General features: G+C 38.9%; 1 protein-coding gene across 2 annotated transcripts in view; it reads right to left on the bottom strand.

Moving 5' to 3' along the window:
• The window catches only part of PRKAR1B (protein kinase cAMP-dependent type I regulatory subunit beta), a 100,145-nt gene that overhangs the window by 71,742 nt on the left and 15,252 nt on the right, over positions 1–13,151 (bottom strand). For both annotated transcript variants that reach the window (XM_035339778.1, XM_035339777.1), the window contains exon 4: positions 10,040–10,131. In XM_035339778.1, the coding sequence (XP_035195669.1) occupies positions 10,040–10,131 (92 nt within the window). The remainder of the gene's footprint in view (positions 1–10,039; positions 10,132–13,151) is intronic.

Genomic DNA, 13,151 nt, shown 5'->3' with positions numbered 1-13,151 from the left:
CATGGTGTGTCAGTCTCTTACAGCTGTTCCAGTTGATTCAAAGACCATCTTTGTTTCTTGAAATCTTAGCAACTGTAACTTTTTTCCAAAGACAATGATAGACCAGCTGTTACCTCACAAGATGCAATGTACTTCAGGTCAAAATCTTTAGTAAGGAACTTGTAAAACAAGAACTAAATCATTGTTTGGGTTTGTCAGACTTTTCTTCATTAGAACAGAGTTAGGAGTCTAACAGTCAAGTTCCACTTGGTATTTCCATTAAGTGCACTGGAATGATAGAGAAATTTCATCTGTTTGCTAAGTTCAATCTTCTGTTTCTATAAGAAAAAAAAAAAAAACAACTAAACGCCTTAGTATTACAGATTATTTTTTTGTTCTAAGGTCTGTTTTGTCTCTCTATTCAAACAGTGTTACTCAGCAGATGTCATCTTGTAATGGAAATGAACAGGTCGAAACATTCACAATATTAAACGGGGATTTTCAAGAGAACCTTCTAAGAGTTGATAGTTCACTTCCCACTGTATATCAATCAATGTGAATATCTAGTTCCTTTAAGCTCCTTGAACATCACCTTCTAAATGCATAACTAAGCAACTTAATCATACAGTTGATCCTCTGGTACCGGTGCCGGTTATACTCCCACTTGAAGAAAGGTAGGCTTTCAAAGCTGTGGAAGGTTGCAAAATCAGTCACCTAATGAAGTCTTATTAGAGTAGGAGTAACTGCTGACAGGTTACCTACAACCTTTCTGAAAAAAAAAAAAAAAAAAAAAAAAAAAAAAAAAAAAAAAAAAAAAAAGGAAGCATCGCTTTAAAGAGCTATAGTTGAAATAAACCATTGTTCTTCCATACACAGAGACAAATTGCTGCTCCCAGCAAGCCTCCAGCTGCTCTGATGCGAAGGATAAAGACTTGCTGAGAAGAGTGGATATTTTTTTATTCAACCTTTGTGTTTAATTCTGGAAAGCCTTAGCATTGAGTAATGCATTTTCAGAATGGCTGCCAGCTAATTGTTGTGTAAAGAAGCCCACAAAGGCACAGTCACATACACTGCAGTGGTAGAAAGATTTTACAAGGCCAGTTAAATTCGGCAGTCCTAATTTTTCTGTTTTACTTATACAGATAGTTTTTTTTCATAAGCATGCATGAATACTATTTGTCTCAGGCTGTTTTTTCTAGGTTTAAAAGGATTTAGGTAAATTACTTCTCTGCTTTAAATCTGTTTTTCGGAATTGGTGACATACTGCCCATATGTAAACCACTACTCTATGCAGAATTAAAAATAACTGCCATTAGGAATGGCGCCACTAGTATTTGTGATGAAGAATATAAACTGTCTAACAAAACACTGAGGGTGAATCACAACCTCTAAAAAGCTATGAACTGACAGTATTTGTTTCTAAAGATAAAAATATCCATAAATACCACATGTGTGTGCTTTTAGTTATGTTTAAGAGAATAACCTATCTACAAGGCCAAAAACTGACATCACAAAAATGATTCTGTAGTAGAGAATCTGAATGCTGTCACGCTGCTGTAGAGGGATTGATAGTAAAGCAGATACAATCTCCTGATGACTGCTGAGCACAGAACTTTGCATAACTAATTTAAAGAGCGCTGCCTGCAGGCACCACAATGGTAATTAAAGACAATAATTCTTGGGTAAATGAGATGGATGCACTGGAAAATAAAGTCAGTGTTAAATTCACAGCTAATCCTTGAATGGAGAATTGGATCATTTATTTTCCAAGTGGCTGGGCAATTCTACCTGGTTTCATTTCCATCACTACTGCCAGACGACTCTTGTCTCCAAAATCCATAACTTCTAGTTTAAGTAGTATTCCTCATTGGCAAGCTCCAATTCAGCAAGACTGAATCTGCTTCAATTTAAATACATGAATAGTTCCTTTGACATCCACGGCAAGTCAATGAACAATCACATTTACAGTTAAGCATGCTCTTTTGAAAAGCATGCTGAATCAAGGCCATAAACGAGGCATAAAAGACACAAAGGAAGGCTGGATTGCCAGACAGTTTACCTGGAAAATACCTGGGTATTATCCAAAGAAGGAAACCTTTTGTTTAGTATGATTTGGTTCATTTGACAGATGAGCTTCCTCTTCTTAGTTGTTTACAAGCAGAATTCAAAAAACAAGCTAATCATCAAATACGACTAAACATCAGAAAAAGTCGCTCACAGAGAGCTTGTGTATCAGTCACTTCAGTACCAAACCCGTTGCACGTACATGTAATTCGTATACACACATCCTCTCTATCCCCAAATTACCACGGTCTGCTGACCATCTCCTGGAGTTCCAGCACAGATCATGTTCACGCCTCTACAAACCTTCACGGGCTGGAGCCCACGCCTTGTGCACCCTGCACAGAGTGCATTGGAATGATGCAGTCATCCACTCCCTGTTGCTACTTTCAAAAAGGAGGGGGGAAAAACCCCTCCAACAGTTTGGTCACATTAAAAAAAAAAAGTCACACAAGGAAGCCATGTTACTGACTCAAAAAACTCCTCTGCCCCCAGCTCTGCCATGCTGCGCTGTGCAATTTCTCTCACATCTCTTATTCTTTCCATCTCTCACCTTCTGAGTGGCTTACCTCTTTACATTTTGAGCATTCTTGGCAAGGAACAATTGCTCATTATAGAGGTATTCACACCACCTATTTCAATCATCTGATTTTGTCCAGTGACTACTAAAGGACTTCAAGGTGCGTTTTTTCCATCCCTTAATTTGATCTCAGTCCCTGCTGCTGCCAAAAGGGAGGTCCTGCTCTACCCTCTTCCCTCAGCTGCACGTTTCCACTGCCTCCCTTAGGCAAGCTGAAGGATTTCTGCAGCCAGGTAGAGGGCGGAAGGAACTTATCTGACTTGAAAACTATCCCTACAAGGGGAGGGTGGAGACACCACTCAGAGAGCTGAGCTGGCTACCTGTGGCTTCTCAGGTGCTAATGCCAGAACAAGAACAGGGAAAGCAATGTGCAGCCAAGTCTTGCACTAAGTGTGTTACTTCCTCCTTTGGTAGCAGCTCAGATTTGGTTTGGGTTAAATCAATTGTGAAACCATACCCCGAGGCTCCCAGCTTAGGTGTTTTTGAGCAGTAGCCAATTTAGATGCCTACAGCAGGCAGAGTAAATATCCTCCCTAAACATGCACGTGGTTTTAGCACAATGTGGACTCCTGGAGCTACAGAAATAATAAAACAGTTTCATGGGAATGGAAGCTTTCTTGCACTGTTCTGCACACTGTATGATATATGTGAAGCACAGGCTGAAGCTAGATCTGTGTTTGTTTTTTAACAAAGGAGTTGAGTTACAAATGCAATGAAAATACAGGATGTGTAATGAATATGTCATAGCTGTGGCATCCTGTTTCTAAAATATCTTGCTCCTGAATGGTGCCGTCTTAGGTTTCTTCCACATATATGAAACTTTCCAGCTGGCCTGCAGCCAGTGCTTTAATAAAACATGGTATTATGCAGAAGTGAATAAAGCTTATAGTAATAATAATGTCCTTGAAATTAACTAATCACCAGGAGTTTCAAAAATGTTTTAATACGAGATCAACAGGACAACAACTAAAATTCACCTGTTAGCTAAGGAAAACCACTTTTCTCAAATTTAGATTATGCCTACGCTGAAAAAGTACCCAAGTCATTAATGATCTGGATGACAGAATATGTTGTGTTTTCTGAATTTGAAGACCATACCTAGCTGTAAAGGATCTACAAGCAGTTAGAAACAAGATAAGGATGTAAAATGACTATAAATTGAAGAAATGGACCAAGAAAATAGATTAACTTTCAATAAAGACACAACTGCTAAGTATTATGTTTGGGTAGAAATAACCAACTGTCCAAACACATGGTGAAGACTCACTGCCAAGGTAGCATTTATGTAGAAAAGGATCCAATGATTCCAAGGATCACATGGTAACTGGAAGTCAATGATCTCCTGTTGCTTTGAAAAATACAAAGAAACAAGAAAGATGTGGACCAACTGAAGAAAGTTGAGGGGAACAAAAATGGTCAATGGTCTGAGGAACCTGGTCTGTCAAGGAAGATGGGGAGAATTAGATTCAATAGAGAAAACAAAATATGTGAGAAGAAACGATAACCCTTCAAATACATTTAAAAATTAGGAAAAAAACGATATAAACAAGGAATACACAAACATCTTCTACTACTGAGGATCCAGGCATGACAAAAAGAGCTAAGAGACTTCTCCCATCCAAACACAGGACATATTAAATTATGTTCAAAGAAATTGCCCAACCTGTCTTAACAATCATAGGTTCTACAATCTAAGTGTCCTTACCACTAGAAATTATTACCACATATCTAGTTTACATCCATCTTGTACAATTTAAGCCTAATACTGATGTTTTGTCTTGAGGAGACACAGACACATTACTCATTTCTGCTTTGAGGCCACCCTTAATACATTTTAAGAATGTTGCTGTATCTCGGTGCTGAGGAAATCTTAATTTGGACCTTAATGTCCTTCAAGTAGTGTATATTTATGCCCAGTATCTCCCTGTAGGAGCCAACTTTGGCACCAATCATGGCTTACAAAACTGACTGAATTGGAGACAACATCATTAAAAAACTTGTAAGAAGGTCGCAGAACATCTTTCTGAAATGCTAACAGCCAGATGATGGTATCTACAGTACCTGTGTCCAATTCTATCTGTAGTATCACAGTCATGTCTGCCCGCCACAATGTTTGAGAGGGTACTGGGAAGAAGATAAGAATTTTTACTTTGAGAAAACTCTTGATCGGCTTGAACGCTAAACAGAAGTGCGAATTTTCATGTTAAGTGTTGGCTCTGATGAGCACAGAAAATTTTTAAAAATGCCCTTTATCCTCACATCTTTGACATTCAGGCAACACGCAAGTAATGAAACATTGTGTGTTGCTATAATAAATACAGCCATTTTGTCTATTATTTAGTTTACTTGTTGCTTTTCTGTACCTTTGTCAGAGCTTGATATTTTCACAAAAGTATTAAATAAATTCTCCTTTTGTTTCCAAAGTACTTTCACACCAATATACTGTTCAAACAAACCAATTTATTATTAATCCAAGTAATAAATTACACAAAAATATTCTGAAAGCTGCTACAGCCATCACAGCTGCTTATACAGAAGCAATAAAGAATAAAATATTTGTAAAAGTTATGCTATTAGCAAAAACTCTAGAAGTGGAGTCTGGAAGTGCACATTAAATAGCTGTCTACACCCTCTGCTCCTTCATGAAAAAGTTTGACATAGCCTTAACACATAAATTTTACGTAGCATTTACATAAATACATGGTAAACATTTACCCATTCCACTTCTTAATGTGGTTAAGAGTCCATCACACTTTTGAACAGAGACTGAAGGGCACAGCTCATGATTCACAGCAGAGCAGGCACTGGTGACATCCTGGAACCAAGATGACATGCCTGCTGATCTCAGTCCTGCTCTCTCCTTCACTGGTTATGCCACAGTTACATCTCCTCCTCCTCCTTGACTATCATCAGCTTTGGGTCCAACTTCCATTCCCACAGCAGCTCTCCTCCAAACCTTCTCATTGTTCCCCTTCGGGCCAGAGTCCTCAGTGGCTGCCCCGGTCCAGTGGAGACTGAACAACCTGTCGGTGAAATGATGAGATGAAATTGTTCATTTTCCTTCTGTGGATAAAAATAAAATCTCTCTTCCTTCTTTTTCCCCTTTACTATACAATGTCATAGCAAAACCAAGGGTGTGTACTTCTATTGCAGCATTACATGCTGAACCAATAAAAATTCTTGCAAGCTACACTGCTAGGTTAAAAGATATTAGGACAATCAAACTAGCCCCTTGTCACCAGTTCTGACTTTATACACCATTTCACAACGAGGAAGCCATGGAGGATGTTAATCTGCTGGAAATCCAAGAGTGGGAAAGGAAATAAATTGCTGCCAAGCTATGGGTGTAATTCTATCTTTGCATAGATATAAATCATTCATTGCCTGCTGAGTGAACAAGAACAGCCAGAGAGGGCATCGATACAACGCACCCTGCCTTGCTGATTTGTCCCATATGCAAAATTCTCAAGTGCCACATACCAAAAGAAGGGGGAAAGTTTATGCAAACTCTAACAACCTTCAGAATTAGGCCTGTTAGGAGCATAGTTGGACCTGAACCATGGGATCATGTCGGAGCTAGGAGGAGTAAGGTCAGTAAGGAGCTTCTTCCCTTTATTCAGCCATCAGAATCAATAGCACAGGTCACCTAACATAACTTCCTACCAGCATTCTGGAGGGAGACTACAGAGATAACAAAAGATAATATTTCAAGAAGTGCATCTAAGTGTAATTTAATTTTTGAGTTCTTTTTATTAAGCACAAATGCCATAAGGAAGGATCAGTAGTGTTTTATTAAGTCATTTTTACTGTGACTTTGTTTAGGACACAGTAGAGAAACAAGATGGCTTCTGCCCTCAACTGAAGTTAAAGACAAATCATGGCAAAGAACATCATCTATATAAACTAAATCTATGCTTATAATGCAAAAATACCTCACAGTTAATATTGTCATTTCACTTTTCCCCAGTAAAATCAAAAGAGGGTGAATGCATCTTACCTGGCTATAGGTCCAAATCCACTGATGTTCGCTCTCAAAGCTCTCCAGGCTGTTCATTCTTGAACAGGCTGCTGAGCAATTCCTAGATCTTTTGGGTGCACAGCACTGTCTTCTGCATCAAAAGTTGTTCCGTGCTGCTAGGAGAACCTCCAGAGCCGTCACACAAGAATTGGTTATGAAGCACTGTGCATACATATGTGAGGCTTCAGGGGCACCAAGTCAGGACCAGATAGGCACCAAGCTGCTGATCTTGCAGTGGTCATAACTAGCAGGTCGTTAGAGTGCTCTCTGCCTTGGAAAACTATCCTCTTGGTGGCCAGCTCCATAGCTTCTGCGTGATGTTTGCCCATCAGTATGAACTATACTTTTCCAAAAACATCTTGCTGGACTCACATCTGAGTTTAAATAACATGCTTCATTGCCCACCTAATAAAACTCTCTTCCAAGAGTTTTGGGGTGGAGTCACGAAGGAAGTGGAGTATGGAAGAAACACAGAATGATGGGCAAAACCCCCACGTGAACAGAAGGCAGCCAATATGCCATCATACAGGGTGGGGGAAAGGAGGAGAGAGTAGCGTTAAAGCACACGTGCCTAGGGACCTGCAGGATGATATAAGAGCACTATGAAAAATCCACGCTTAACTGCCAGCTGTTAAATACATCCTAACTGCAAAGCAGACACACCAAAGTCTGAACAAAGCGAAAGGGCCAAGGTTTGCCAAACATCCCAATGACAGAAGGAAAGCAAATCAAAGCACATATACAAACCCAGACATGAGGCTGCTCCTAAAAGACTGGAACTGAGTTTGGGCTAATAACAAGCCAAAACACAAGGATGAGCCCACAGTGTAAGCACACCGATAACACACGCATGTACTCTCTGCAACTCACTAACCTGTCCAGTTCATAATTAAGCTTATCAACCCCAAGGCATCCCTATTTTCCCACAGGTCTGCAATGGTTATCCTGCTGGTGAGTATTTCACAGAGATTTTTAATATAGTAAGGTACTTGTGTTGCATGTGAAATACTCTAATTAATAATCAAAACCAAACTATACCTATTTAAAACACAGTGCTTTAACTTTTTAGTTAGTTTCTTACCAATTCTAAATAAAAATGTGATACATCCATGTAAATTGGAAGCTGTGTTGTCAGTGCGCATGTAACAGACCAGTCCTAGACAAAGGACGCATAAAATATCCACCAGGTGCACACATGTGTAAATGCAATTAAAAAGCCACATATTACTGATTCTGCAGATGAGAAAACGAGCTTCCTTAGAGTTAAAAACACACTTCCACTTACAATAACAGGCATTTTGCCACTGACTTGGAGAGAACAGAGGATGTTACTTAAGTTTTATCAAGATCTTACTGAAGTCAGGGATAAATCTCAAGAGAAACCAGTTGACTGCCACATCACTTTTCACAGCTGCACTGTTCTTTATACTATTAGCTACTCTTGAAACACATTTTGACATGAGTTGCTGATAAACTATCTCCATCACTTTTAGTACTGATGCAGTTACATTTTCTCATTTATTGCACTTTTCAGTACAATTTTACACCAGAGAGCATGTGCATGTGTGTACATGTGTGTGATAGATGGCAAACCTTTTTTAAGCAAGGCATATAAAAAGATGCTATCTAAAATAAAACCATGAATGTAAACCTAAACAAAACTATTTGAAACACCACTGCAAAAATATACTTGTTTACCTTATCAGCTGTGTAAGGAGTCATGCTGAAGTTCATTCATACAGGATATTTGACACAGAGGTAATAGATTACACTTTGTGTTTATAAATCAGGGTGTATGTCACACATAAGAACCTTCACAGCTGCAAAGCAGCAAGTGGAACACAAGTTCCATTGGCTACATAGCCATGGAACAGATTAACTTAAGTATCTTTTCAAAGAAGAAAAAGGATGAGTTATCCATTGTAAATGAATTTTTGGCCCTGCTAGTCCATCCTTCCTCCACCTGAATACCTCCTAAATCTTGGAGAATGGTCAACCACAAAATTAAATGAAACAATGATACTCTCTTAAGTGTAGAAAGCACTGAAGAAAATAAACATGACCACTACAGCACAGAAAATCAAATATCCTCATCTAGTTTTCCACCATTCCAAGAGGACAGAACCCCAAACGAAGTCATATGCCATGTACTTTACGGAACTACCTATCTACATCAACCAGATGCAAACTGGAAGTGACAGCAATGGTATACTGCAGCTTGCTGACTCCTCCACACTTGACAAGCAAATACAGATAAGGACAATGGCATGACTTCAAGAATAAGCTCATAACCTAAAGTAAAATACAAAGAAAGGACAATTTATTTATTCATCACAATCCTGTCTGCAAAAACAGGATGCATGTGTCTTTCTGTGAGTTCCTTTTTCCTCCAACATGAGCAATACCTCTCTATGCTTGTCATGAGGCCTGAATGTGGCACCTGAGCAAGGCAGATGATATCCAGCTGCATACGCTCTAGTGCAGAATCCAGAAACCAAGAAGATTCAAAAGCTTTTGACAGCAGAGGCAGTACACACCTGGTAAAGCCATAGTTTGAGGACTGCAAAAACAGACAGTCCATGACCCTTCTGCAGCACACGCATGGGAGTGACACTGTGCACATCTCTTCCCTCCTACCATGTATCTACAACAGGATAACCTATTTGGCTGACACAAATAATTGAGACATTTGGAATGGTTTGGAGACACCATAACCATAATGTACAATCAGCACAGTGCGGGACAGAGCATTTTTCCTTCCATCTTTCCCTTTCACGCCTACTTAGATAACATTTTACCAAAATGTGCCTTTTCTAATCAGAAAACCCACCCCTCCAGTGCTTGTCATGGTAGCATGCAGATGGTATAATTAGGATTTTCAGCAGTTCTGTTCAGGAATTCTCTGTTGTGGGTAAAAAAGCTCTAAGAAATGTGCAGTTAGTCCTCTTCTAATTATTCCAGAAATCTGCATGCTAATGTGGTATCATAATTAGGATTGCAAAGTAATTAAACTGTGTAAATGGCTGCAAGAGGGAGCAAAATTTGCACACTTGAGAACATGCTTTGACTGAAAGCGTACGAGTATCCCATTGAAGGACTGTATTGCTTGATGTTCTGCCAGTAATAAAAACGTCAATGCAGACAGAATCTTTGTCCTTTCTAACCACAGCAACAGCTGATTTTAAAATATTAAGCATGTCTGAATGAATTTGAATCTGTTCTCTTTTTTAGCTTGTGATTTTACCCTCTTCATAATATCGTGGCGGGGAGCAGGTCTAGTATAACTAACATATCAGTGAGTAGTTCTGACCCCTGAGGAGCTTTCTTAAGCTAAAATTTAACACAATTTCTTGTCTTCGGGTCAAGCTATAGAATCCTTAGAATCATAAAACACCTCATACCTTCTTTCATTGTCATCAAGATGAGCAAAGAGCACATTCTTGGAGATGGCCTTTGCCAGAGCAGTCATAGTCTTATAATCCTTTGGAATAACCTGTAGGAGAAAAGGAGGAAGGGTAAATACACTTCTGGTTGTATTTCTTCATAGAGCTTGAAATCTATAGAAAATTCCATTATTCAAGATAATGGACGCAGTTTGATTTCAGCCACATTAGGCTATAATATAAAGCCACTAAGAAAGTAAGAAATTATGGTTTTCATAACGTGAGGATAAGAATTGACGTTCTCAATATGATAACCAAAAAACAAATACAGGGTCTGGAATGAGAAGAAACTCTGGACCAAATTGGAGTCCTGAACACTTGCTCTATTAAAAACACCCTAGCTGTTCAGCTTACTGCTGAGAAGCCAAGAGTAGATAATCGAAATCACTAACACATTCAACTCCAGCTTTCCTGGCTGATTATAGAATAATGTTGACCTGCCTTTCTTAGTCACAACCTGAAGCAATGAAATCCACAAAGCAGAGACCTAGGTGGGTCTGGTGGGACAGGGACACAGAAAACACAGGAAAGATTATTCAGATGTCACAGTAATCGGGCATCTGAGCAAAATGAAACATCTGGAACTATCACTTGATTGTGTCTTTTATCACTTTTCTAAGTAATCATTGAATTTTCTCTTCAAGCGGATAATCCACTTTGCAACAAGGTTCCTTTTCTGTTGGTTGGTGAACTACATGTTCTGTCAGATGTGTTGACTGCTTTCTCTGGTTTCAGGAATGAAGCAATGAAATAACCCTCTGTAGAGATCTTTCTTTGTGCTCTCTAGGATGGAACCACGCCAGATGTTTGCTCAAATCACTCAGTTAAATCTCCTTTGATTTTCTCTCAAGTGACATAACTCATTGCACTGCCTTTAGCACTACTCATCCTATAGCTCACTCCTTCAAGGGATCCTTTAAATTAACTTACGACCCAGATGTGTTTCTATCCAACACCTAAATTCAAGCCAATGGTTCTTCCAGGCTACTATGTAAAAATCCATCTGTTTGCAATAGTTTAATACAACCCTTGCCTTGCTTTTTACACTTTCAAATTTGTTTCATAATTTGTTCTTTCAGTGTCCCCCTTTCTTTCTCTGCTCTAGAAACCTCTACCACAAACACATAGCCATGGGATTCACCAAGGGATGCATTTGCTTATGGCAAAAGACAAAGCACTGGCACAAAACCTCTCAGAGCTAGTTCTATATTCATTGCAGCATCTACAGCCTGACAGGAAACTATCCCCTAAATTACTATTATTTTTTAACCTCAGTCGGCTAATTCTAGGAAATTAAAATCACAACAGCCCTTGCGACAGAACACAGACAATGATCTGTATTGCTTCTTCTGGCTCTAGACCTACTAATCCTACTGTTGGGGCTTACTGGCATCATTCCTGAAAAAGGAAGAAAAGAAAGATAACTTCAGGTTCCATTAGAAACATAAATTACTTGGGGGTGTGACCTGAGTGTGGGAAGGAATATTTCCTTTGATTTTCAGAAGAGTCACGTGGAGCCCATATTAAACAGAGACAAATGTTACCCCTTCTTGGAAGTTTTTAAGGAGGATATTACAGACTGAACAAAAATGTTTGAAAGTGGCTTTTAAAGCATCATGCAAGATTTAACAGTACAGTGCATTGTTTGACTACAATGTTGTTAAAACATACAGGGTACTTGCAAGCATTATTTAACTGCCACAAGAATATTCTTCCATAATTGTTTTAAGGTTGAAAAGCTTTGCTAATTCTTTATTTCCTGGGACAGAAAATCCCAGGGTAGCCAGCAAACTTGTATCATACGTGGATGACTGAAGCACAGTTGACTGCAAATGCAAGAAGTTTTCTGCCAAAAAACAGTGACTGACAAAATGTATTCCCATAAAGTTAAAGCTCTTTGGGTTAAATTTACTCCAGGCATGCACGAAAGCACATTAGTAGAAGCTGTCCACCTTATGAAACGCATTTTTAGCCTAGCACCGTAAATAAATGGGACATACATTATTATGTCTGTCATTTAATAACTTCTGAAAGCTTTGACCAGTTTCAAACAATTTTGCGGAGTTACTAAGGGGTATCAATGATATAAAGTAGGTAGTCGTTTTCATGAAAAAGGCAGTTAAATAAGAGAAATCTAGAGGAAGGAAAGGCCACAGAGTGTAATCAGCATAAAAGTGCTACAGAAAAGCAGGATTTGCAGGTTTTACTGCTTATGCGATTTTCTGTTTTGGAGAGATCTGTGTCCTGGGAGCAATTTGTGCAACTAAGCCAGGTTTAGAACATTATATTATGCACCTTTCTATGGCAGTGATCATAAATTGACGCAGATGGTTTATTTTTAAAGGAAAACAGATTCTCGAACTTCTACTATAGCGAAGCATGAGCTCAGCTCTATTTTACATTACGCATCAAGCTTTTTAGAAGTTCAGCCTCCAAAAGCAAGGCCAGTATGGCTACACAGACACAGTGAATGCACAGCTACTCTGAAACTTGCTGGGAACCATCCAATGGGAGATACCGGCCAATGATTTCCTAAAGCCAAAAATTAGTAGCATTCAAAGAGAACAAATGCAACCTACCCAAACAAAATTTCCATTTGAAAGGAATAATTAAATAGTGCCAGGTTTACATATTCCAAATGGCTTACAAACAGATACTTTACATATTACTTCTAAGAGGACCTGATTTTCATGTCAGTAACTGAGGAGAAGACCTGAAAACTACTGTAGGTAAGACTTTGCCTGTGTTATGGTATCTGCTTTTGCCAATGACAAACATAGACGAGACCCAAAGTGAACTATTCAATTATCAGCCACAAGTTCTAGAAGATTTCTCCTCTCTCAGCAGTTCCCTCATGTCTCTCTTATATTCTAAGATCTTATTTCAGTAACATTCCTTTTACTGCAGTATTCTAACTCCTGCTACATCTATTTAATTTACAATCATCATTTCTTCAAAGACAGTGGACACACAAAATGGCCCAATATAGTCAGCAGACTTCTGAAAACCATTGGGTTAGGTAGTACCCAATGAACATGGAAACCATGTGGCTGGAATGATCTAGGGAATC

Source organism: Oxyura jamaicensis, chromosome 14 (genome assembly GCF_011077185.1).
Source record: "Oxyura jamaicensis isolate SHBP4307 breed ruddy duck chromosome 14, BPBGC_Ojam_1.0, whole genome shotgun sequence".
NCBI classification, from domain to species: domain Eukaryota; kingdom Metazoa; phylum Chordata; class Aves; order Anseriformes; family Anatidae; genus Oxyura; species Oxyura jamaicensis.
This window is presented reverse-complemented; position numbering and strand designations above follow the sequence as displayed.